General features: G+C 36.0%; 1 protein-coding gene across 1 annotated transcript in view; it reads left to right on the top strand.

Moving 5' to 3' along the window:
• LOC114501716 (suppression of tumorigenicity 18 protein) overlaps nt 1-25,147 on the top strand; it is a 156,444-nt gene that overhangs the window by 115,598 nt on the left and 15,699 nt on the right. The window contains exons 15-21 of the mRNA XM_028518443.2: nt 2,812-3,057; nt 9,892-10,007; nt 15,068-15,130; nt 15,940-16,008; nt 19,674-19,736; nt 19,840-19,920; nt 20,878-21,099. Of these exons, the coding sequence (XP_028374244.1) occupies nt 2,812-3,057; nt 9,892-10,007; nt 15,068-15,130; nt 15,940-16,008; nt 19,674-19,736; nt 19,840-19,920; nt 20,878-21,099 (860 nt within the window). The remainder of the gene's footprint in view (nt 1-2,811; nt 3,058-9,891; nt 10,008-15,067; nt 15,131-15,939; nt 16,009-19,673; nt 19,737-19,839; nt 19,921-20,877; nt 21,100-25,147) is intronic.

The following is a 25,147-nucleotide window of genomic DNA, read 5'->3' as shown; positions in this document are numbered from 1 at the left end:
AAAATGTAAACTTGGTGATTAAAATAAGGATCCCAACAAGTACTTTGAGAAATCAGAACATTTTGATTTCGGGGGTTCCATTTCAGCCGCAAAGCTATTTTCTTCTCCTCCTATGGCCTCCCCCTTCAAACCCCCCCCCCTTTTTTATCCTGCCATTTGGATTTTCAAGCACTGGGGAGAAGTGATGTCTATCAATACTGCTCTCAATAAAAATCCATGCAGTAAATGTGAGATCCACCCATCTATGGGCAGAAAGGGACCCTTCTCTGGAACTGTGTGTAATTGTTGAATGCATCTGTGCGCTCACTTAAAGCCCATCTGTACTCTGTTACCCAAACGTGTTCTCTCTTAGTGAAGTCAGGTGCTGGGAGCAGCCGGATGGGGCTTAGGCTATAGAAAACTACCTCTTTTAGACATTAGGAGTGATTTTTTTCAATCAGCACATAATTACTCAAGAGTATACTCATAGCAACTCTAATTTTTTAAAAATCTATTATTTGTAACATTTTTCTGTAAAAAGTAAAATATATATTAGTGTCTTAGAAAAATATTTTATATTATATCAAATATTATATTGATATTTTTTCAGCAAGATAAAATCTGCACTGTTTATGGGTTTTGTACTATAAAACTCTGCAGCCCAGTCACATGGCTTCTTTTTCCTAAGCCATCTGTCACAGGGGTCTGGAGTTTTATGTGAATATTGGTTGTGCATTCTTAACCCAAGTTTTTATTTTTTTATGAAAAATGTCAGCAACTACGGTATTCATCATTTTACTTTACATTGGTTATTAAACTTGATTACTATAGCTCTGTTTCATTGCTACAGTTACACATCAGCTATGAAGCCAATAATTGGTTTGACATGCTCCTGACAGAATGGATTGTTATATCATGGAGAGAGCACATGGCACTGATGTGGTTAATATCTTGGATTTTTGTAACTAAGGTTTATTAACGCTGGTATAAAAATATATTTGATATTATACAGATGGCATGAGATGTGGTTACTAAGTTATTATCCCGGATAAGCTGTATGGTCAAATTCAGGGCTTAAAACTGTCACAGGAGATTAAACTATGTACTAAAAAGGACAGAAAGACATGGCCAAAGCATCTCAGTACAAACATATTAGAAGTGTATTTACCCACACAAATAAAGTAAAGCATATCTATTTCATAGACTGAGAGACTGCAAATAGGGACTTTGCAGTTTAAACAAGCAAACAGAAGAGGTGCTTTTATTTTCTAAATCAGGAGCAAGCAGTGAGTGAGCAGTGAGCACAACTACTGTGGCCCACACTTCATTGGCAGCTCTTGCGCAGGGGTGGGGTTGTTGGGAGGTGAAGGCACAGTGTAAGTGGGGAGTTAAAATAAATCTCCTGGGAAGTAAGTGGTGACCACATGTGTTAGGGATCTTGCTAAGATATTCAAGGATGACTCCTGCTTTGCCAGTCTAAAGGGCAAAGTGTAGAGAAGTTGTCCAGACATTAAATGTGAATTGACAGATGATGGTGAAAATAACAGAAAGGTACTCATTTGACCTACTTAGGAAAATGACAAGCCTGTTACCCCAAATTCTGGGAGTTATTTGCCTGGCAATTTTCATAGTTTCTGAAGTCACAGAGACATCCTATGGTATGTAACCTGCAGAATATCCCGAACACATACACTGTTTGTAGGCACATGAACTTTAAAAGCAAAACAAACGAACAAAAAACTTAGCTAAAGGTATCCCAAAAAGAAATGTGAGGAGATTAGTTTTAAGTCTTGTACTAACTGTATGGAAAATAATCACCTATATTCTAAAGTTTTTTTTTTAAATTACAGATCAGCTTTATTTCTAAACATTTTCTTTTCTTTTTTTTTAATATTTCATTTATTTATTTTTAGAGAGGGAAGGGAGGGAGATAGAGAGAGAAACATCAATGTACGGTTGCTGGGGGTTATGGCCTGCAACCCAGGCATGTACCCTAGCTGGGGATTGAACCTGCGACACTTTGGTTCGCAGCCCGCGCTCAGTCCACTGAGCTATGCCAGCCAGGGCTAACATTTTATTTTCTTTTTCTGCTTCCATACACTATAAATAGTGTATATTTTTTTAATTTAATTTTTTATTTTAATTGTTCAAGTACAGTTTTCTGCCTTTTCCCCACTTTCTGAAGTTTTTTTGGTAGAACTTAAACCTTGTGCAGTCATTCAGGCAGCTGCTACCCAAAGGCCCCCAGAGTGAATTATGGTTTGCACGCCTGCCACCCCCAAACTGCCTCCCACAATTTAACAAAGCTTTTATGGTCCAAGTAACCCAGGGTAAAATGTTACTTTTATATTCATTTAACATTGCAATAAAAATTCTCTTCCAGCTGGTTATTTTTGCATATTTCTCATGTTCGATTAATATTGTGATTTGGGGGCAGGGGGAAAACTGTTGTGCCTTTTTATAAAGTGAAGCATTAATGCTTTAAGCGAGGAATTGGGAGTGATAATCTGTAGACTAGGAAGAAAGATTTAAAGCTAAAACTTTAAAATATAAATCACAGGTTTAGCCATACAGTTAGTATTTGAAACATCTTATTTATATTAGGCTTACTTTGTTTAAACCCATAAACATGAAGCTCATTAATGGGGTTGCTTTTAAAAGTCTGCCTAAGAATTGAACATTAACCAAAGCAAATTAAAAAGATTTAGACTAGGTTTAAAATCAGATACACTTACATAAAAGCTTGCATTTAAAATGATCTCTTAAAAGCCCACATGGCTAGGGTATAACTGCAAACTGCCTAAATGTTTTTCTCTTTCCTATGTATACCAGGGAGCCGAGATAGAAGTGGACGAAAATGGCACATTGGACTTAAGCATGAAAAAAAATCGAATCCTGGACAAAGCAGTACCCCTAACTTCCTCTAACACTTCTATTCCAACTCCTTCCTCTTCTCCATTCAAAACAAGCAGCATTTTGGTCAATGCAGCATTCTATCAGGCTCTCTGTGATCAAGAGAGCTGGGATGCTCCTATCAACTATAGCAAAACTCATGGGAAGACAGAGGAGGAGAAAGAGGTATTGTTTTAATATGTTAATAAGTTTAAGATAGCATGATTAAAGAGTATTATTAGCTTTTCTTCCTAAATTATTATTTTTTGCATTCTTATTTAGATAATACATCATTCTATATCTTGTTTTAGATTTTGATAAAGTAATAATTTGAAATTCCAGAGGAAATTTATAAATGAATCCAACTTTTACTGTCACTTGCCTAAAATAATCTGTTATTATTGTAAATTTTATCCCCATAATGGCTACAATTGTGTGCAATGCACACAAGATTATATTATCCCTTTAGATACAGCTGCCTTTAGGGGAAAATGTATCACTCAACAAGGAGATGCCAGCTAACAAATTTTTTCTGAAAGAGAAAATAGAAGATGAAATCAACAGGGACAAATAAGGATCATATCAAATTTATTTACTTGGTTTGTGAAGGAACTGTGTTAGCAAATTTTGTACAGTCAGCCTTCTCTATCCAGTTTTCACATCCACAGATTCAACAGCTGCAGGTTGAAAATACTCAGAAAAAAAGTTATGTTGTTGCTTACATGTGCTATGTAGTTAAACCTACAATGATTGCCTGTATACCGAACATGTATGTTTTTTTCCTTGTCATTATCCACTATACAATACAGTATCACATGTATTTACATGGCATTTACATATTTAGGTATTATAAGTAATGTAGAGCTAATTTAAAGTATACAAGAGGATGTATGTAGGCTATATGCAAATAGAATTCCATTTTATATAAGGGATTTGGCCTCAGTGGATTTTGTTATTCAAGAGGGTCCTGGAACCAATCCCCTGAAAACTCAGAGGCACAACTGTATAGGATACTTGCTAAGGTGTTGGATCACAACTGCTGAATGACTAATTAGTCTCAATCCCAAAGTCAAGGAGATATTTGGTTATCTTGGAGGTGGTTTTACTCCTGAAAGCCAGATGTTGTGACTATGCAGAAATTCATGTAGCCTTCATCTCCATAGTTTGAGCCACCTGGCTTGGCCTGATTAGCATGACTTAGTGTCATTCAAAAAAATTCATGAACAGAGCCCTCTGTGGTTTAGACTCTATATCATTGCAAATGTAACCCTAATTATTACAGTAAGTGATTCTTTTTTCTCTTTTTGTCAGGAAAATTATTGATACTTGCCACTTTACATGTTTAAAGAACTGAAATAGCCACCTTTTTCAGCCTTTTGAAGTTCAGAGACTTGGGGAAAAGAATAATTTGATTTCAGCATATGCTTTAACATCTCAGAGCATGTCATCATAAACAGTAGTGATCACAAGATTGTATTGTTTGCAGTTCCCCTCCCTCCCTCCCTCCCTCCCTTCCTTCCTCCCTTCCTTCCTACTTTCCTTACTTCTTTTCTTCCTCTCTGGAGCACATGCTCACTGGCAGTAATCTCTATGTCCAGGCAGAATGGTAGTCCTCAGGATGCAGCACCACAGAGAACATTGTTCCACCATATGTGTACACAGTCTAGCAGAGGACTAACACATAACCAGTCACGCTGATAAACAGAGCATGAGTGGGCACACAAAGTAGAAATGAGGGAATGGCCAACTCTACGTGGCATAGTTTAGGACAGGTTCCTAGAGGAGTCCCCCCAGGACCCAAGGCCTGGTCTGTGTCACCAGCACAAACACCATCACAAGAAGGAAGTAGAAAATTTCTACACCAGCAGCTTCTGATTGGAATCTGTCATGCTTGTCTTAGTGACTTTATTCTGCTTGGCCTTTAAAATTTTACCTAAAGTATTGAGGGATGGTCTTACTTAGTCTATCATAATCATATTTTAGAACTGTTTCTTAAAACATTATATTTTTTACTTTAATAAATATAAAACTGACACCTGAAGAATATAAAAAGCTGCTTTACCTGAAGCAGCTTTTTAAGAAAATCAGCAAACGTGTACCTTCCCTCCATCACATGCTCCCTGCCACTTCAGGCTTGTGTAAAAGAACAGAATTTATACCTTGCTGGCTTTCATCTATTTTTATAACCCAGAAATCTGTTGATGTTCATATTAACTGATCCAGCACAATCATGATGAGATCAAGATTGTCGATTCCATCGTACTCCATTCAAGTCAGTTTTAGAAAAGGGTGGTAGGGTTGTTCATCAATTCACAAGTCTGTTTAGTCTCCAGCCAGTCGATTGCTGATGGGATTGTGGCATGTCCCACTCCACCTCACTAATGGGATTCCTGATCTGAGTTACAAGATCTGTTGTTGGGAGTTCAGTAAAAGTCATATGTCACGTGAAGCACAGTTCTTTGCAAAGTAAGCATAAACGAATCCTTATTCGTGGATGAATCCTGGTAGGATAAAGGATCTCAAGGTCATGTGCAGGTTGGGGCCTAGGCTTTCTGTCCTCATCCTTGTGACTGTGTTTTAAATGGGCCATAGTCAGTGTGCAGTCAGACATACTAGTGTAGTCCTGTGTTGTAATGAAGCAAATTTTGGATAAGTGGGTCTTGTGTTGTTTAACCCAGTTATAATTCTTTGCCCCCAGCAGTAAGGTCAACATTTTACCCTTTATATTCTGAGAAACTCCTCCCATTTTGTGTCTAGTTAATATCTCAGGGAGCCCCTTGGCTACACTTCTTACCACTTGGTCAGAAAATAAGGTCTTATAACAAATATTTTATCTTTCCAACCTCATTTTTGCATAATTCCAAAAAACACGGGGATTCACCTTGGCAGCTTTATGGATTTAACAGAAGTATGTTCTTATCTAAGACATATATATCTATCTATAACCATGTTTTATTTTCTGGCAAATTCATGGTGAGGGGAATGGACTTACTTAGTTTAGATTTCTGCTCTTTTCAGAATGGTTTACTTACTTCGGGTTTGATAGTACAGACTTTTACTGGGACAATTTGCAGCCTACCATATTTTGCTGTGTATAATGCACACTATTTTGGCCAAATGTTTGAGAGTAAAATGAAGATGTTCATTATACATGGGTAGTACCTGAAATACCCTGTATCTGTTCCTTTGTTTTGTATTATTTGTTACATAAAATTTCTTGTACCATATTATGTTAAAAAAATAAATGCTAAAATTCCTTTATAATACAAGAAACAAGTGTCTAAATAAAAATAAATAAAACATTGAATTAAAAAATTAAAATGAAAGATTTTTTCTTGAAAGTTTGGGCCAAAAACATGGGTACACATTATGCATAGCAAAATATGGTAAATAATCTAAAATCTGGAATTTAGAAGGTGTGTGCAAATTCAATGTCACTAAGAATAAGGAAAAATGAATTTGGAGATGATAAGTGAGTTCTTGGAGTCAAAGTTCTGCCTGAGGTTTGAGTTGACACAATACTTTTTAAGCTTGTTTATCGCCACAGTTACTGGACGTGGGTGAGTTGTGTCCACTCCCATGGGGAATGGGAACAGACATGAGTGCTTCTGCATCATTGTAACTCCCGAGTACATTTTCTCACCTTTTGTTCTTTGTTTCTTCATCTGTGCTAAGGTAATCAACTAATAGAAGGTAATTTTTTATCCTGCTCTGAATCTTGAAAATGAGAAGTATGATATTTGATAGGTATTATTTTGGAAGAGTAAATTGCATTCAGTGTCCTCATGACAAAGTTATCAGAGTCATACCACATTTAGTAAAAATAAAGATGAGCAAGATTATTATCAAAAATTTTAGAGGGGAAAGTTGAGGCTCAAGGAGGTGAAGTTGTTCATCCTTGGTCATGTAGAAATTAATGGACCTGGGCTTCCCTATAGCAAAGAAAAAAAAGAGAGAAAATAAAGAGAAACAGAGAAAAAATATATACCAAAAATGGAGACAATTACAGAATATTGAAAAAATTAGAAAGAAAATTTTAAAAAAGAATAATGAAGAAACTGTATGTGGCAAAGTTAATGAAGACAACAGTGAACTATAGTACCCTCAGGATAGCAGGATCCATATCTGCAAGATGTGACCATACAAGTTAAAAGCACTTGTCCTTGTTTGTCACTTTCAATGAGCTTCACCGCGTGGCTGCTCATGGCCCAGGTGATATACTGAAGATTGGCTTGTGGCCTATTTCAGCTCCCACACCCCCATCCTTCCCATTGCCACCCCTACCACCTCCCCACCCCAACCCCACATGACTCACATACAGGTACACACACAACCCAAAATCAAACCATTATTTCTAATTCATTGTTATCTAGTTCGTATGCACAACAGTTGCTTAATTTGGGTGGTAATTTTCAGAAAATATTGTCTGTCTCTCTCAGTAAAATAGCCTGTCCAGATGCCCCCTAAAAAAACCCCTAAATCTGGAAAGAACTCAAAATATCTCAAAAGGAAAGTACTGAGAAAAAACTAGGGCTGTCAGTTTCATTCAACTGTCAGTTCTCCAAAGATTTCAGGGCTTAAAATGTTAAAAGTGCCAGATGCTATTATCTGTTATTCATGTTACCATTATGTTCTGGTCTTTACTGAAATCAATATAAACTTCCATCTGTACATTGGAGGAATTTCACTGAACCCATGTACTCTCTAAAAACACACATACAGGCCACATTGTCTCTTATATACTCATAGGATAAAATTTTTTTCAAAATAATATTTTTGAAAATAATAATTTTTATAATATTTAATGGTACTTTATATTTTGAAAAAATCTTATAAATGATGTTAACTTAGTTTTTACTAAGTCTTTAAGAATTTATCCAATATAAAATGCTGCTATAAAAAATGAAGAATTTTCTTGGCAATGGTCATCTGTATTTTAATATCTATGCTCTCTACAAGTGTTTTAGGGGCAATATGCTGAGTAATTATTTTATAATGCAATTGCATACATAAGAGTCCATAGTTTTTAATAGAAGTTAAAAAATACTTAAAAAGTCATAGCCAATAATATAGTCTTATTAGATAATCACTACATGTTACTATATCAAATTAAATTATACAAATTCTGGAATATTATTTTGTATGCATTTTAGTCAAATAACAAACTCTCATAACCTATTTCTTTCAAAGTCTCTCATCCCCTCACTTTCTATAATGTACAGATTCAGCAGCCAGACAACAGCCAATGACCTTGACATATTTGTCTCTAAATTTACATGTCTTCTTAGAGATACTTGGTTCTCAATTCTCTTTATCATAAAAAATAATAAACTGCCTCTTTTTACTTTCTCCCATTTTTGTGAAAAAATCAACATCTAAACAGGAAAACAAAGACTATTTCACATTGGGACTTAATACTGGACTTAGCATTTATATCTACTTTCCAAAAACCAAGACATTTATGAGCATAAATAATAGTAGAAAATACTAGTTAGGCTTAATCCAGATAACACTAAATGGAATGGATGGTTATATTCTTACCTTTCAATGGGCCTTGTAATTAGGGATTGCTTCACTTTAGGCATTCATACTGTAAAACTTCAAAAGTATAAGCATCATTCATCTATTTTGCTTCAGATTCCATGGAAGCAGCCACTAAAATAGCACTTCTCTTTGTATTTTAGTTGGCAAGTATTATTGCATACCCATTTCTCTTTATTTTTAAATGGCATGTTGTTATCTGCTACCATTTTCAAACATTTGTCAATTAAATGGGAAACTTCGCATGGTAAATAATATAAAGAAAAAAAATTGTACCAAAACAGATTTTATTAATTTGGTCTGAAGATAATCTTACTTGAGATATTTTACCAATATATTTACATTGTATGGTCTTGTGTAAGTAATTGATTGAATTGTTATCCAAGTAATTAGTGAAAGAAATTGCATTTGCCTTTATAACTTGAGATCAAGGTCTAGTATTATTTTTTTTAATTGGAAAAATTCAGAGATTTTGTTTTTCCTTTGTCTTTGAATGCAGACTCAGGTTATTAAAATAATATTTTTTTCATTGAACTTTTATATTCACTTTATTTTAATGAAATTTGCCTTAAAAATTCAAAATAGTTTTATCACTTTATTTAGATCAGTACTTTTGAGTTTTCTGCATCAGTCTGAATTTAATATTAAATCCAGAAACTATCATATTTACCAGATGTAAACTAAATGATAAACTAATTATGTGCTTGAGAAAAACTATCATTAGTTTCCTGTAATGTATCAGGTGGTAAATAAATATTTTGGAAAGATTAGTGAGACTTTCTTACAAAATCAAGATCAGTTTTAAGCTTCAAAGAAGGACATGAAAATCAGTGATAATCCAACAAGAAATTCCATCCAATAAGTAAAAGCCAACCAATTTAGTGCAAAAAAGTAAATTAACAAAACTAAGAAGGGATGTAAGAATTAAAGCAATTATTTAGAAAAATCTAAATGCCTAAATACTATGAACTCAGTTATTATATATTCAAACAAATAATTTAAATCTTAATTATTTGTATATTAGAAGGAACATTCTGTTAAATTTACTTCTTTTTCCATTTAAAATTTTTGTGATTATTTTTGCAATATGTCTTCTGTTTGACTAATGACTGCTGGATATATAAAGAACTAGTCACATGTTCTTTAGGAAATATTCATTATATAATAAAGTCTGAACTATATTAAAATATTAATTACTGGACTCTATAAATGCCCCTGTAGTTAGGTATTTGCCAAAATGTTCAATTTTTAAAGCTATCTCCATGAATTATAATTTCTCATTTTTCACTGAGGATAAATGTACAAAACAATTGGGATATAGCCGTATACACATTATTTATTTTATGTACAAATCCTATGAGGAATTTCAGCTGAGTTTTTAAGCCAAAACTCATATTTGACACTGATGTACATCTTCAAATACACCTTGCCAGGATTCACTAATGCCTTCTGTGCTTCTGTATTTTTTTTTTTCTCCAGAAAGACCCAGTGAACTCTTCAGAAAATTTAGAGGAAAAGAGATTTCTTGGAGAGGCCTCCATACCAAGCCCTAAACCCAAGCTCCATGCAAGAGATCTCAAAAAAGAACTAATCACGTAAGTGATCGAAAATGGCATATTCTGTGAGATTCTGGAAATAAGACTCAAGGTCATAATTTTTAATAATAATACCTTGGCTTATATAGTTGACTTTAGGAATGTTTTAGGGCAATTTCAACCATTTGATAGTTAAATGTTCTATATGTACCTAAACTTTTATGCAGAACTAAGAAGATTATGGAAAAAAGTATACTTGTCATGATCTTATGCTGAGAATTAAAAGTTTAATTGATTATAAAGCAATTAGAAATGTTTAGGTTTTCATTAGAAGTTCTTACTCTGAGATCCACTGACTCTAAAGGATCCAAGTCAGGGCTTCAGGTGTATACAAACCTTTTCAAACTCAAAGCAGATCACTATTTGGGTAAGAGGGTTCATGGTGTTCATCACATCCTCAAAGTGTCCTGTGATTCAGAAGAATTTAAAGACCAGGGCACCTAATGGCAGTAAGCACTGGTTAAAACCACCACCGAGTTCTGAAACAGAGGATCAGGACACTAAGCAGGACTGGGCTTGTGGTGCAGAAGGCCTTGAGTTGAGCCCTGAGGGCCAGCCAGACCTGGTAAGGGGAGCGCGCAGACATGAACTCCAGCAGGGTCAGGGCCCTGAGAAGAGCAGCCTGGTGGCAGATTTTAGCTGAACAAGCCACAAGGTGTTTGAGCAGAAAAGCAAACTAATTATATAGTATTTTGGAACAGCAGTGTGCAGAACTATGCTGAGACTGGATGCACTTGGGGACTGTGTGTAGTCAGGAAGATCATCTAAAATGTTGATGTAGAGATTCAGATGACATGTTGAGGGAGAAAGTGTAGAAAGAAAAGGACAGAGTGGTCAGCATAGAACTGGAGGACACATTCTACTGGGACCCGAGGGGAGAAAAAGAATACAGAAATGAGTTTACTTAGAAGAGAAGAACTAAAGGAATAATTGTCATGGGAGCTAAATGCTGAGAAAAGTCTAAAACTGGGTATTTGATATTATCAGATGCCACCAGAAGTACAAAGAGGTTAAATTAGAAAAGGGTGGACAAATCTTTTGAAAAGAGTCTCATAAAATAATGGAGGTCAGCCAGTAGGTGGCATGCAGAGGCAGGAAAGGAAAGTCAGAGAGGTGTGCGTGTGGGTACAGTGAAGGTGATGCCCCCAAATTACTGCAGCGGTAACAACTACGTCTAGGAACTTAGCCCAGCTTACACATCCTTATTGTTTTAACCCTGAAGCTCTGATTGTTGGTTGCTAGGATTTTAGAGTGTGATTCACACAACTTCCTTGCAGATATGAGTTTATCTGGGCCATTGCCAGGACAGGAGGTCTTCTTGAGTTCCTTCTGTACCTGAGCGTCCAGCTTCCCAGCCATTGTGCAGTGGAGGTAGAGATAGCAGGGACTACATTAGTAGTGGGGAGTGGGGGAGGGGTAGAGGGGAGGAGGGCGGTTCAGGCAAAGATGAGTCAGGAATCTTAGCATTTTCCCATTTATATCTTCAGTGAGTATGTCATTCTGGTTGGGTTGTGTTTTACGTCAGTGAATGAGTGAGTGAAATGCAAGAAATATTTTCCCTGTTTAAATGATTAAATATTAAAGTATATTCATACCCAAGTATACTTAAAGCTGCCCATTTCTGAAGGTTCCAAGCAAAGAGTAACCCTTCCACTTAGGTCCCATTGTGAGCACTCTCTCTTCTGTATCCTACATAAAAAATGTTTAAATTTTTCCAATAAAAGATTTTAAATCCTCTCGTGGGCCAGCTACAACCCAACATCCTGTCTCCCCTTCCTTTTACAGCAAAACTCCTCAAGAAGATTGTTGCTACTGTGTGACTCATTTTCTCTCCTAAATCTTCCCCAGACAGGTTTTCATTCATTGCTCCACCAAAACCATCTTAAGTTCTCTAGGAACCCCTATATGGATGTCGGTTCTTAGTCCTCTTGGTCCTACTTGATGCAGCAGGATTTGATCGAGCCTATCACTTCCACCTCCTAATCACTTTCTACACTGAGCTTGTAGGACACTACATCTGGATTTTTTTCCATCTCTCCTGTTACCCCTTCATAGACTCCTGTGCAACCTCTAAAGATGGGAATTCGCCTCTGAGCTCAGTCCTGGAACCTGTTTTCTCCCCTGTCTACACTCACTCCTCCAGGTTGTCAGGGTTTGAATCATCGCTACACTGAGGACTCCCAGGCTGGCAACAACAGTAGTGATGTGAACACTGGGACTCATTTCCAAAAGCTCACATGGGCAATGAGCTCTCCCCTTCCCCCAGGGCTCTCCTCCTCCACCAGCTACCCTCTTCTCTGTGCCTTTCCCCTAAGGCCTCAGGACCTTACAGTTTCTAGTTCCTCTGCCAAGAATGCTCTTACCACAGATCTTTGTATGCTCTTTTCCCCTCCCTCAACTCTTATCTCAACTGTCACTCAGCTGAGTGATATTCATGGCTACTGTAGTCCCCTTCCCCACCCCAACCCTGATGCCCCCATTTCCACATATTTTTTCCTTCAGCACTTATTACTAGCTAACATACATTTTGTTTCACCTGTATTTTCTTTTGCCTGTCTCTACCACTAGAATGGAGACTCCAGGAACACAAGGGTGATCTTCTTTTGTCCATTTTGTTATCTTCCATGTCCATCCTGTTGGTACATATTTACTGTGCTCCCTTATTTCCCTAACTACATGGATAGTGACTCAGAATCAGGGAGCACATCTCAATTGATATTGACAAGACAGGGTTATGGATTGTTGTTTCTGTAAATTACTTTGAATATCTTGAAAAATGTAAATTTTTCTTTTTAAGGTAGATTTTTGGAAATCGTCAGAATCATTCCAAAGTAAATGTAGTATGCAAGTTAATAACCTGCATTACTATTTGGCACAGAAAAAATCAAGTGTGCTTATTTTGTACTGGGTACTTCTTATTAGTGCAAAAGGAAATACAAATGAAGGATTCTAAAAAATTTTGAACAATTTTTAGAATATATTTATGAATTCTTAGAAAATTAACTCTCTAGAGCCTTCATGTTTCTCACCTCATTTTATAGATAGGTGAGTGTTTCACTGGATAGAAACTGCTTATACGTATCTGCCTTGACATACTGGTTTTGTGAAAGTCTCACTACTTTACAGTTTCACCTTGTCCTTCTTATGTTTTATGTTTCTAACACATAAACAAATGTAACTTAATTACTTCCTAAAAACTGTTTGGCTAAAATAGGAGTTTTTGATGTTGTTGATAAGCATAAATTTGCTTCGAGTTTAAATGCTACTTACTGAGGGAACTACCTGATTTCCTTTCTCTAACTTTGATATTTTCACTTGCAAACCTTCTCAGCATATTGGCAAATGTTATTGTGTATGATTTTTCATTGGAGATTTGTAATTAAAGCCAGCTCTCAGAATCAGAAACAGAAGCTTTTCCCGGTACAACATTGCCCCCAATTCTTTCTTTATTGACCTCTTTATACCACCAAACATAAAAAATTAATCAGTAGATAATTAAGTGTACACTTTATTATTATATTTACTAAGTAATTTATAGCTGACTGTCTTGAAAATGATTAGCACTTCTTTACCTATCCTGGCAGTATTAATAGTAGTAATTTCAAAATAGAAATAAAAATTAAATTAAGTAACTGCAATGCTGTCTTGAACACTAGATGGCAATGTGTTTACAAAGTGGGAATTCACAGAAAATTGCAAGGTATCTCCCACCCTCTGATATTCCATTTGTATAATATTCAGGAAAAGATCGTTACTCTATTTGGTGGGTGAATGGTGCTTGCAAGATAAATCTGAACAAATGTTAATTATTTTTCATTTATTCTTTACTTGTTTACCCATATGTTTAGCTTCCACACTTTCCCTTCTGATATCCCATCTAGGAAAGTGATGGGGTAAGAGCTAGATCATTCTTCTTGGATCAAGCTCCGAAAAATCAAACTTCTCTCTGAGAGATGAAAATGTTCTAACTCTTACAGTTTCTTTAGGTTACCTGAAAATGACCGAAAGATAGGTCACAGGAAAAAAAACCCTAGAAGGTAATGTTTCAGAAAATCTTGAATGTTGTTGATCTCCCCCTAAATGTCCCTTCAAAAGGATTAATTGTGCATTCTGCACATGTGGGTAAGCCTTCACTTTAGGCAGGATATCAGAAAAAACAGAAGCATGGATGACGTAGATTCTTCCTCTGACTATTAACACCACCACAAATAGTGCCGAGTACGCTGACTTCAATCTGCTTACTCTAAATTAGCAACATTTGAGCAGCTTCAAAGAAAAATAAATAACTGGGATACCGAGGAACTTACTGACTATGGATGTAAAACTGCACAGAATAATGATCCTGTTAGCTTATTTTAAAAACACATAGAAGATGCACAGAATGTGACCAGCTTCTGATATAAAGTGCACAGGCACAGACTCTGAGCTTTGGCAAGTGCCCTGATAGCCTATTGCTTAGGTTAACTGTCAATTAGCAATTCTCTTTATTGGGTTCAAATCTGAATGAAACTGATCACAAGCTTTTTAACTAAACTTCTTCCTGTCAACAATTTTCTCATCTAAAATGTCAGTTTACATTTTTCTTATTTTTCAGATGGTTTCTAAAATGTTTATGAAGTTTCTATGTTGCCTGTCTCTTAAAAACTAACAAAAATTCCTTTCTGAAATCTGTTATATAATTGGTGATGGTGTTTCTAAGAGCCACTATCATAATCCATGTGCTTATAATGTTTATTTTAATAACATATTTTTGAAGAAATAAAATGTCATTGATTATTGACTCACAAGGTCACTACAACATATATTTTAACATCACTTTCCTACGTTATTTGAATCAGAAATTGGATGTGGTGCTGAGAGCTAATAAGACCATGCCAGTCTTCTTTTAGTCTACTCATTCTTCTGTAATGTAGATCTTTAGTTTATGAGCTTCTACATGTCCTATACTGTGTTAGCTGACCTTGAAAAGAGAAGCTACCTTGTGGCAAATCAGACAGAACAAATGAATCCATAAAATGTATTTGACTCTAATTACATTTTGTCTGTTGTTGTTGACCCAGCTGTCCAACACCAGGATGTGATGGAAGTGGCCATGTCACAGGAAACTATGCATCCCATCGCAGGTACCTAGTAATGTGGGGTGCAGTCAGGGTTTTATCTTGTTCTAATTTAAACACTTATTTTTGCCCATTCTGAAAGATATCTGGATCAGGAATTGGAGATTTAGTTAGTTGGGTTTTTGGTTTCTTTTGTGTTTCAGAAATAAAGCTAAGTTAAAGTTTTAGTCTTTTCTTGTATGTGGTACAGAAATTATTATTTTGGTCAAAAATGGTTTCCAGTCTTGTAGCTCAGATTACAAAGTTGGAGTTTGTGTCAGGCTTTTGGTTGTGTCTAGCTTTAGGACTCAAGTGAAGCTAAGGTAAGACAACAGAGTGACTGGGATTGGCCATTTACCCTGTGGATGTGGCATCCTCAGCCCTGGGCATATAACAAAGTCAAGGTGTTAGATACATTAAACAGTGACAGAGGCTGTGTTTAACCTTCCCACTACCGTCTTCACTGATGTGATTTGTTTTCCCTTTGGGTGCTGATTTAAACCTTTAAGCTACTATCCTTTGGTGATGCAATGGAAATGGACTCTTAGTCAGTAATGATTCTATTACTGAATTCTAGAATTAGGGAATCTCAGTGGGTTAAAGCCCTTCATTTGATAAATGGCAAACCCAAGTCTATCATAAATAATTGAGGGGCCCATTAGCTCAGACTTGCTAGAGTAAGAAACCCAGATTCAAACTTAGTTATTTTTCTCCCAATCCCTAGTCACCAGTAAATTTAACATATGTTCACAAAGTCAGGATGCCATTTGAGTCAGGTTTGTATGTGTCAGTGTTGTATGTATTGTTTTTTTTTTGTTTTTCTTATCCTTTTTCAGTGTTTCTGGATGTCCTTTAGCAGATAAGACTCTTAAATCCCTCATGGCTGCTAACTCTCAGGAGCTTAAGTAAGTGTGAGAAGCATGACCTCCTTGCCCTTGGTTCGCTGTGCTGGGGCTCTCCTCACTCAGAACCACAGTGATCGCTGACAAGTAGTAAACTGTCTCATTATAAGCACCATGCTCTGTCACCAAAAAATTCAAATGACTAAAACCAAATCACTGTAAGTTAATTAATTTGCTTGCTTTGGGAGGTTTGTTTTTTATAATTTTAAAGCAATGATGTAATACTTTAAAAATACATTTTTTCTGTTAACTACATAATTTATAATAATAAATTAGACCTATGAAGGTATGGCAAACCATTTTTATCATCTAATTTTAAGAAAACTACATAATATTTTTCTTTATGAGCATTTTAAATCATATGACAGTCTTTCACATTTGGGTGCTAGATACATTAGGTTTGTTTTTACCTAGTCTACAGAATCTCAAAGTCACATGTATATTAACTTTTATTTATTGATTTTACTTTTCCCACTCTTACCGTCTTCTACTCAAAATTTCTCACTTGTTTATTTTCATATATTGTTATATTACATGTAGAATAATTAAAAGTTATAATCTACCTTTTACCCTTTAAAAATATAGAGCATAAATTTTAAAATGATAAATAAATAATATTAAACAAAAGTAATGAACTTTATTTGACAATAATAATATTTTAGGAAGTGTTACTAAGTAAGTGTTACTAAGTCTAGTATAAAACAATGTTTCTGTAAATAGTAGAATCAACGTTTGATATCTAGGTTACAGATAAAATTTCAAATATTACTTTTTTAATATTTTGTTAGTATTTCCATTTTTTAACTTGTTTAAGAATTTTATCTAAAAATTCCAGAAAATAAGTTTGTGAAAGAACATGGGATATTAAAGACATATAAAAATTCAGAATTTTAGTACCATAAACAGTAAAGGGAACTATGAAATATGCAACCCTTCCCACTTTCAAAGTGTAAAGTTCATTGATTGTGTCAGTGTATGATGCAGACTCCAGCCAGCAGTGTCTGGGGTGTTATGGATGCAGCAAACAAAATCACATGGACTGCAGAAATCCTGTGGAGAAAAGGGACAGCATGGCCACTCTCTGAGTGAGAGAGTGCTCCACCATTGCCTGGACAGACTTTTATTGTTTTATGGGAGGATTACTTCAAGTCCTCATTCATCATTGTCACACAGTAATGATCAAACAATAGATAACATGTAAAGAACTATGAGGCTTATTCTGAGTCAAGGTCAGTTAGCTAAAGGACCATAAAACTTTGGGAAACAAACTCACTTCATGCTTGGACCCTTATCAGAAAGTTGAGGACATTCTTAGCAAAGGAGGTTTCACAGGACTTTATGTATTCTTTCTCAGGCCTGATCAACCCAGGGAACCTCCTGTTCCTGCCCATGGCTATACCACCCTCCAGCATTGTTTCAGGCTTAAGTCAGGTGGGAAAAGTAAGGCAACCAAAAGATTATGAGACTTCTTGCAGACAGAATGAGGACTCAGGCTATGTCAAAGCCAACGGGTGAGGGTTCATCACCCCCTTTTTCTCTAGTTCCTCAAGTCCTTCTCTGAGGGCTCCTTCATGACTGTGCCTATCTTAGGTCGTTGGCTAATGGTGTGCCTATCATTAGCTAACCAGTCATCCACCCAGGGTCAAGCAGGGTGAGGTAAAAGGCAGTAGAGGCAGCACCCCTACCAGGAAGATAAGCTTTGTTTCCTTAGTGGCTTATGGTCCCAAGGTCTCTTTACTCAGCCTGAGCCGTAGAGGGTTACAGCTTCTGAAACCAGGCGAGACAGTTCCCAACAAGTGTAGACTCTGGAAATTGTTTTATTGACTGCTGCTTTTCCAGATGAAATATCATAATGCTAAGTAAAGATTAATAATTAACAGATTAAAAAAAAGAGAAGAGCTATGCATACTTACTCATTTTTACTTAATCTTGGTCAGTAGTTACTCATTTAATCTTACAGAATTGCCTAAACTTCTACACTGCCATGCCTTCATAATAATTATCAGTTTGCTTTAATATATTCTCTAAATATTATTTCTAAAGGAAAAGTATTGACAGTAAATATAAAACATTTGATAGGTCCTATAACAATCTCAAGTATTTATGTTTCATGCAGTCATCTAATAAGTCACAGCTTTGGTTCTTTCCCATTCATAGAAGATAAAGAGACATTTCATTGACCTCTTCCTTAGAGACTCAAGGAGAATTCCAAAACAAGGTTCCTTGACACAGATTTTTCCATAATTGCAATATACTAGTAAACCACTATTTTACAAAATATTAATAGAACAAGTATAGCATTCAAGCCTTTCCTACAATCTAGAAAACATATTATATCTGAAAATGGTTGTTAAAGACTCAATGCATAAATATGATTTCAGTCATGTGTAGGATATAAGATTGAAAGTAACAAATGAACAAACAAGACAAATAAAAATTTGTAGACACAGACAACAGTATGGTGGCTACCAGAGGAAGAGGGGGATAGGAAAGGGAGAGGGGTCAGATGTATGGTAACAGGAAGGAGATTTGATTTTAGGTGGTAAACATGCAACACAATATACAGATGATGTATTACAGAACTATACATTGAAACCTATATAATTTTATTAACCAAGGTCACCCCAATAAATTTAATTTAAAACATTAAAAAAATAAAAGACCCAATGAAGTTTTCTCTAGCTTAAAGAGATGTTTGCTGATTTTATATCTAATTGGAAAAAAGTATTTACTCCTATTTTGCCTCAAGATTGAATATAAAAGCATTAGCATGAAAGTTCAGTGGGTTAGAGTTCAAGAAAAGTGAAAGTATTCACATTTTAATTTAGGTAATTTTTCTCAAACTCATGTTTGGGTGAAATCTGAACCTAGGTGAGTGTACAACTAAATAATAACAGAGATAATTTTTACAAGAATATTCAGAAAAGCAAGCATTTTATGGTAGTCTCTGTGTATATATTAGGATTTAGGATTTTTAAAAAAACAACACAAGGGAGACAAGCTGTGTAAATTGTTGTATTCAAGTATATTTTGAAATCCATTCCTAATTAGCATTCCAAGCAAAATTGGATTTTTTCTCCTCTTTCACCTTTTTTATTTCAAATTTAATGATTGTCAGTAGTAGCTGTTGCTAGATTTTCCAAAAGGCCACTTAGGTTGGGTCATGAGGAAGAACAGACCAGGTGCAAGTAACTTGGGTTCTTTGGCAACCATACTGGTATGCCAAGTCTCTAGAATTCACATACACCACTGTTGCTCATCTGAATTTAATGGATTATTATGGTAATGGGACATGTTAAAGAAAATAAATTATGCTCAGAAACAATTTGGAAAACTTTTTTTTCTTCAATGAAAGATAAGAATTTTACATGGTGTAGACAGAAGCCCAGCAGTTGTGGGTCAAATTTCAGGTTTTTCTAAAATAAGATTTTAAAAAAGAAAGAAAAAAGAATGTAGGATAACTAATACATTTTCTGTCAAGCTTTACACAGGAGGTACATGTCTTAACAATATTTTTTAAATGGACTCTTAGCCAAAAACTATCTATATTTAAGTAAAATATGTCTCACCAAAAGCAACTCATTCTGTTTAGTTTTATTTGAATACGTTATGATCCCCTTTCCTCCACCACAACCATGTGGCCTATCTTCTGTTTCTGTGTTTTCCAGGTGTCCAACCCCAGGCTGCGATGGTTCAGGGCATGTGACTGGAAACTATGCTTCCCACAGAAGGTAGGATCGATCCCATTCCTGAGAAATGATATCAGAGTGTCAGCAGCAGTGGCCATGGAGATCACATGGTTTGGTTTTATTTTTTGTTGGGTACATATTTTAGTTTGTCCGGCTGCCCTCGTGCCAGGAAAGGTGGTGTCAAAATGACTGCTACGAAGGAAGAAAAAGAAGACCCTGAACTCAAGTAAGTGTGACGGTCGAGGCAGCAGCATGAGGGCCAGAAGTAGAATGTTGGTCAAGTGTTTGGGACCTTGATTGGGGTGCAACTGAGCACTGATTGCATTTCAGGGAAGGTGATCCTATCAGACACGAAGACCTCGAACCCACAGTCAGTGTTTGGATATTTGAGAAAAATTTTCCATTCCTAGCTATGTTTTCACAGTTTTTTAGATAATGTAAAATTAAAAGGGGTGAGATCCAATATTTTTCCAATTGTTTTAAAGAAAAGTAGCAGTGTAAGAGCACTATAGAATAACATATTGGCAGCATTTTCCCCTGAAACTTTTAATTTTGTTTAAGGTGAAATTTCATGTAAATTAAATTCCCTCCCCTGAGACACATGCTTCCTAGACTAGGATGATATATGCCAACATAGATGTAGAAATTTAAATTGTTTGTTTGACAACATTTCTAAGTACAATATTTAAGCACTTGGGAAACAATATTCCAGTTCTGTGAGCAATGTGCTATGTAACAGTGTAGGGCAAGGTTGTTGACAGTTTACACACATGGTCTTTGCAGGCAGAAAAACAGGGCTTACCCCGTTGGCTAAGGCTAAAAGTGTGGGCATGAACTTAACTCCACTTTTTGTAAAATGGATGGCAAGTCACCTAAGCTTTATAAGCCTCATTTTCCCCACCTATAAGATGGGATAATAACACTCTCTGCCCAGTAGATTTTCAGTGAGGATTACAGGGAATAATGCATGAAAATGGCTTAACCCAGAGCCTGTACATCAGTATTATTGCCAGTACAATGCTGTTAGGCTAGTTGCAGTACATCTTTTAAAACTCTGTCACTTCACCATTTGCCTTTTGGGTAGTACGGAACCACCACTGCCTTCTTATTTACTCAGTTACTGCACATCATGTGAGTTCTTTAGTCTCCCAGCTGGTTGTATGTCTCTGTTTTATCTCCTTAGATGTCCTGTGATAGGGTGTGACGGCCAAGGTCACATATCAGGTAAATACACATCCCATCGTACAGCTTCTGGCTGTCCCCTGGCTGCCAAGAGACAGAAGGAGAATCCTCTCAATGGGGCCCCCCTCTCCTGGAAACTGAACAAACAAGAACTACCACACTGTCCTTTGCCAGGCTGCAATGGGCTGGGCCATGTAAATAATGTTTTTGTCACCCACCGAAGGTAACATTTATTCTCTTTTTCTTGTGTTGTTTTTGTGATTATTTGTCACCTGGGTTGCTTTGTGGGTGGGTAGGACCCTCCTTGAGGTCACAAATTATAGCTTTTCAGATTTGATAACAATGACTCTTGCCAGATACATAGTTAACTAGTTCCAAGAATAAAAAAAATTTTCTCTATTTCTGAAAATTCACTATACAATCTTCAAGTGTTCTAAAAACTGTGTATTTGTTTTTCATATTCTAAAGTGTTGCTTATTCTGCTATTTCTTAATGGTTCAGTCTTTTAATGGTTCACTTCAGTTCCAAGTGGTGATATCAACTTTGTTATGTTGTATAATATGTAAGTCACTTTACATATCCATGCCATTCCCTTCCTCTCATGAACTGGCTCAATTTCAGGCTAAATTGTAGTTACTTTTTGCTTCTGGGAAGATGTGACTCATCCCCAGCAGCCAGAAAGAAATTGATACTGTGTCTACAAAGTATACGATAGGATAAGATTTAGAAAATCCTTTATAGTTTAACAATGACTTAGTTCCTTTATCACTGAGTGTCACTTATTTCAAGAGTCCTTTGTGGTACAGTGATCTCAGTCCAGCTTTTCGGTTCACATTCTACCTGAAGGAAGGAGCCAGAAGATTCACTGCACACACTTCTTCAGTCAGTGAGAGTGCTTCCAGCCTTGCGACCACTACATGGGATTTAATATCAAATGAAGCTTCAGTGAGCCCTGCTGCTTTGCTTATAAGAGAATGCAAGTTGAGCAAAGCTGGGGTGTTTTGACATTTTGTCCCATCTCAAAGATACTTATCAATGGTATCAGAAAAATGAAACCTTACAGGAATCGCTGGTTTAAATGGATTTGCAGTGACACCTGCTTATGGAGAAAACCTGAACTTTTTAAGGGTTTATTGGTTTATAGTCATCAAATGCATAGTCACCTCCACAATAGTACAAATTTTAATCTTCATTCCATATTCAGAAACAACAGTTACAAATCCAGTGTGCCTAGTGTCACATATACTGCACAGTAGCTTCACTTTCTTATCACAGCTTCAGCAATATCCATGTTAACACTGATAATGAAATGTTACTGCTATACTGTGGTGAGCATATTCCTCCTCAGTTAGCAACAACAGAGTTATCTTTAAAAAGCATGAAGGAACTTTAAATGATGACACCAAGGTGAAGTGAGGAGCCACAGGGATTCTTATAAACTGCAGGTGGACTAGTAGTAGGGAAAGCCACTTTAGGAAGCAAGCTGCCTTTTAGGAGTCATACCTAAAAAGAGCAGATGAACATGCCTGCTACCCAGCCACAGAGGAAGTAGGCTTATGCCCCAGAAAATCCTCCTCCACAGAGGGGCTCAGAGACACATCTAACAATGTCTGTGGTAGCATTGCTCTACTAACCCAAATCAGAAAGGACCTTCCTGCCCACTGGCAGTCGAGGGAGTAAATAAACAGTTCTGTGTACAGGGGCTGCTGCACAGTATTGAAAATGAAGTCCCAGCATGGGTGAATTTTAGAACACAATGCTGAGTGAAAAATAATTGCTGAAGAATATATGCAGTATGATTTTGTTTACAAAGGATTTAAAACATGTAACAAAATTACATTAAAAACATTAGGTAATTATTACCTAAAATTGAAGTTAATGGTTTTCCCTTGGGGACAAGAGACAGCAATTAATGAGGGGCTCAGGGAGCTTCATATATACTAATAAGGTATGCTCTGCATGTGAAGGGAAATGGTGTTTATTTTAAGAGTATTCTTTAAATTGCAAGTCTGTATTATTTATGTCTATGTGCATATTATGTATCTCATAATATGAGAAACAAAATGACTAGTTCAAAATATATAGACTGCAAGATTAATAACAAGATAGCACCTTCTAGGAGAAGGGAAGTGATTAAGAATTTAGACAAATGAATAACTCAGGTTTCACTGCTTCCACTGGGGATTCCTCTTACTGCTTATAAAATTTAAGAAGCTGAATTTAATTTGTGGGATTCCCTTTAATGTGGAATGCTTCCCTTAACTATCCATGTATAACTTAATGAAATAATATGGCAAAAATTCCTAGCCTCTTCTGGGCACATCTCAGGTGTTCCAAACAGACCAGTCCCTTTCTTTTTCATAAAAATATATTAATGTGTGCATATGTACCATAATTTGTTAAAGTAAAAAGACATACTGGAATAGCACATTCTAACCTACCACAGACTTTTACATATTATATATTTTGAACGTAAAATCACTGAGGTTGCTCAGGACTCTTTCCAATCACCAGCAATAGCTAACACCTACTCAGGGCTCTGCTCTAAGTAACTTTCATGGTTTGTTCCCTCAGACTTTGACAAAAACCTGCAAGCTACAGAGGTATTATAATTACCTTCTATGGACATATGCACAGTGATGTTCAGGGGCTGCCCCTGAAGGCAGCCCTGGGACACCAGATTCCTTTCATGAGTGTTGTATCCTCTGCATCCCTGTGTTTAATAAGCCCTTCCATGTGCCAGGTACACATGCATACAGTTTCCTCAGCCATCGTCTAAGATAAGTTTTCTACTTTTTCCCGTTTTAAGATTCAACAAAATGGGAATAATTACAAAACTGACCTTGTACAATGGTTAAGAAATATTTGACCCATGGGTTACACCAGCATTATATTTACATACCAGTTGCTTTAAAACCTGGCTTTAAATCTTTACATTACAAACTTCCATTTACTAAAAGAGCAATCTGAAGATAAATATTTTAGTATTAAAATACCAAGACACACACACACACACATACATCATTGTAGATGTTTATAGCTTTAAAAGCAGAATTTCTGTGACTAATAGAACTCAGTGCTGTGTCATAACTTTGTAACTTTCCAAGGTTTATTACTATATTGTAAACAGTGATGTCCACTACATAAGTTGTATTACTTGTCATTTTACTTTAACAAGGCAGATGAAGATACAGTTTAAAACTGCCTTGATAAGCCTTAATAGAATTGCAAATTTGGTCAAAACCATACAAGGCACATTTTCCTGGCCACAACATTCTCATTTTCTCAGCCAGCAAGATGGAACCTCATGGAGGGCATCCTCAAAAGGAAAAGGAATTTTGAAGTGTTTTTCCACCTATTTTTTGAAATTTAGGATTTGTGTTATATTCTGGAAGATATAGCTACATTCGAAGACATGAAATATCAAGCAGCATTTTTGAAACCAAAGTCTCCCTTTCATAATTTAACTATACTCTTTGGTTCTAAGTTATATAGTTGTGGACTCTTCATTCAGTTCCCATATGCCCAGTGTGTTACAACTGGACATTTACTGCTGGGTTGTCTGAATAAAGTAGACCCATTAGGAGACACAGTCTTCATGAGCTATAATTTCCATTATTTTACAAATAGACTTATGGTAGTTCACTTTTAAAACTGAACTTACTGCCCTGGCTGCTGTGCAGTGAGTTAAATGCCAAACTGACAACTAAAGGGTCACTGGTTCAATTCCCAGTCAGAGCACATGCCTAGGTTGCAGGCCAGGCCCCCAGTAGGGGGTGTTTGAGAGGCAACCACACATTGAGGTATCTCTCCCTCTCTTTCTCCCTCTCTTCCCCTCTCTAAAAATAAATAAATAAAATCTTTTCAAAAACTTAAAAAAATGAAACTGAACTTACCAACAATAATTAGTCCTGTTCATGACCATTTTCTGAGAATGCAATATGTGACATAAAATAAGACAGACTTGTGCAAACGTTCCAGAAAAAAAAAATGAAGCCTAAATAGGCCACACTTTACAATGAGAAACTTGCAAAATAGAAAAATCAGGTACAAGTTTGATTCGTGCTTTTCCATGATTTCTTTTCTTGTGTAAAATGTTATATAATTTATCAAATTTTGGTAAATTACATAACTTCCTTATGTATAATATTACATACCTATCTTTTATATTTTATGTAATCTTCACATATAAGAATTTGTAATTCTTTAAAAATATGCATCCATTCAGCAAACATTTACTTTGCTTCAGAAATATTTTCTATTGGCCGAGT

Source organism: Phyllostomus discolor, chromosome 7 (assembly GCF_004126475.2).
Source record: "Phyllostomus discolor isolate MPI-MPIP mPhyDis1 chromosome 7, mPhyDis1.pri.v3, whole genome shotgun sequence".
Taxonomy (NCBI): Eukaryota; Metazoa; Chordata; class Mammalia; order Chiroptera; family Phyllostomidae; genus Phyllostomus; species Phyllostomus discolor.
Note: the sequence above shows the minus strand (reverse complement) of the source record. Positions and strands in the feature narration are given on the sequence as shown.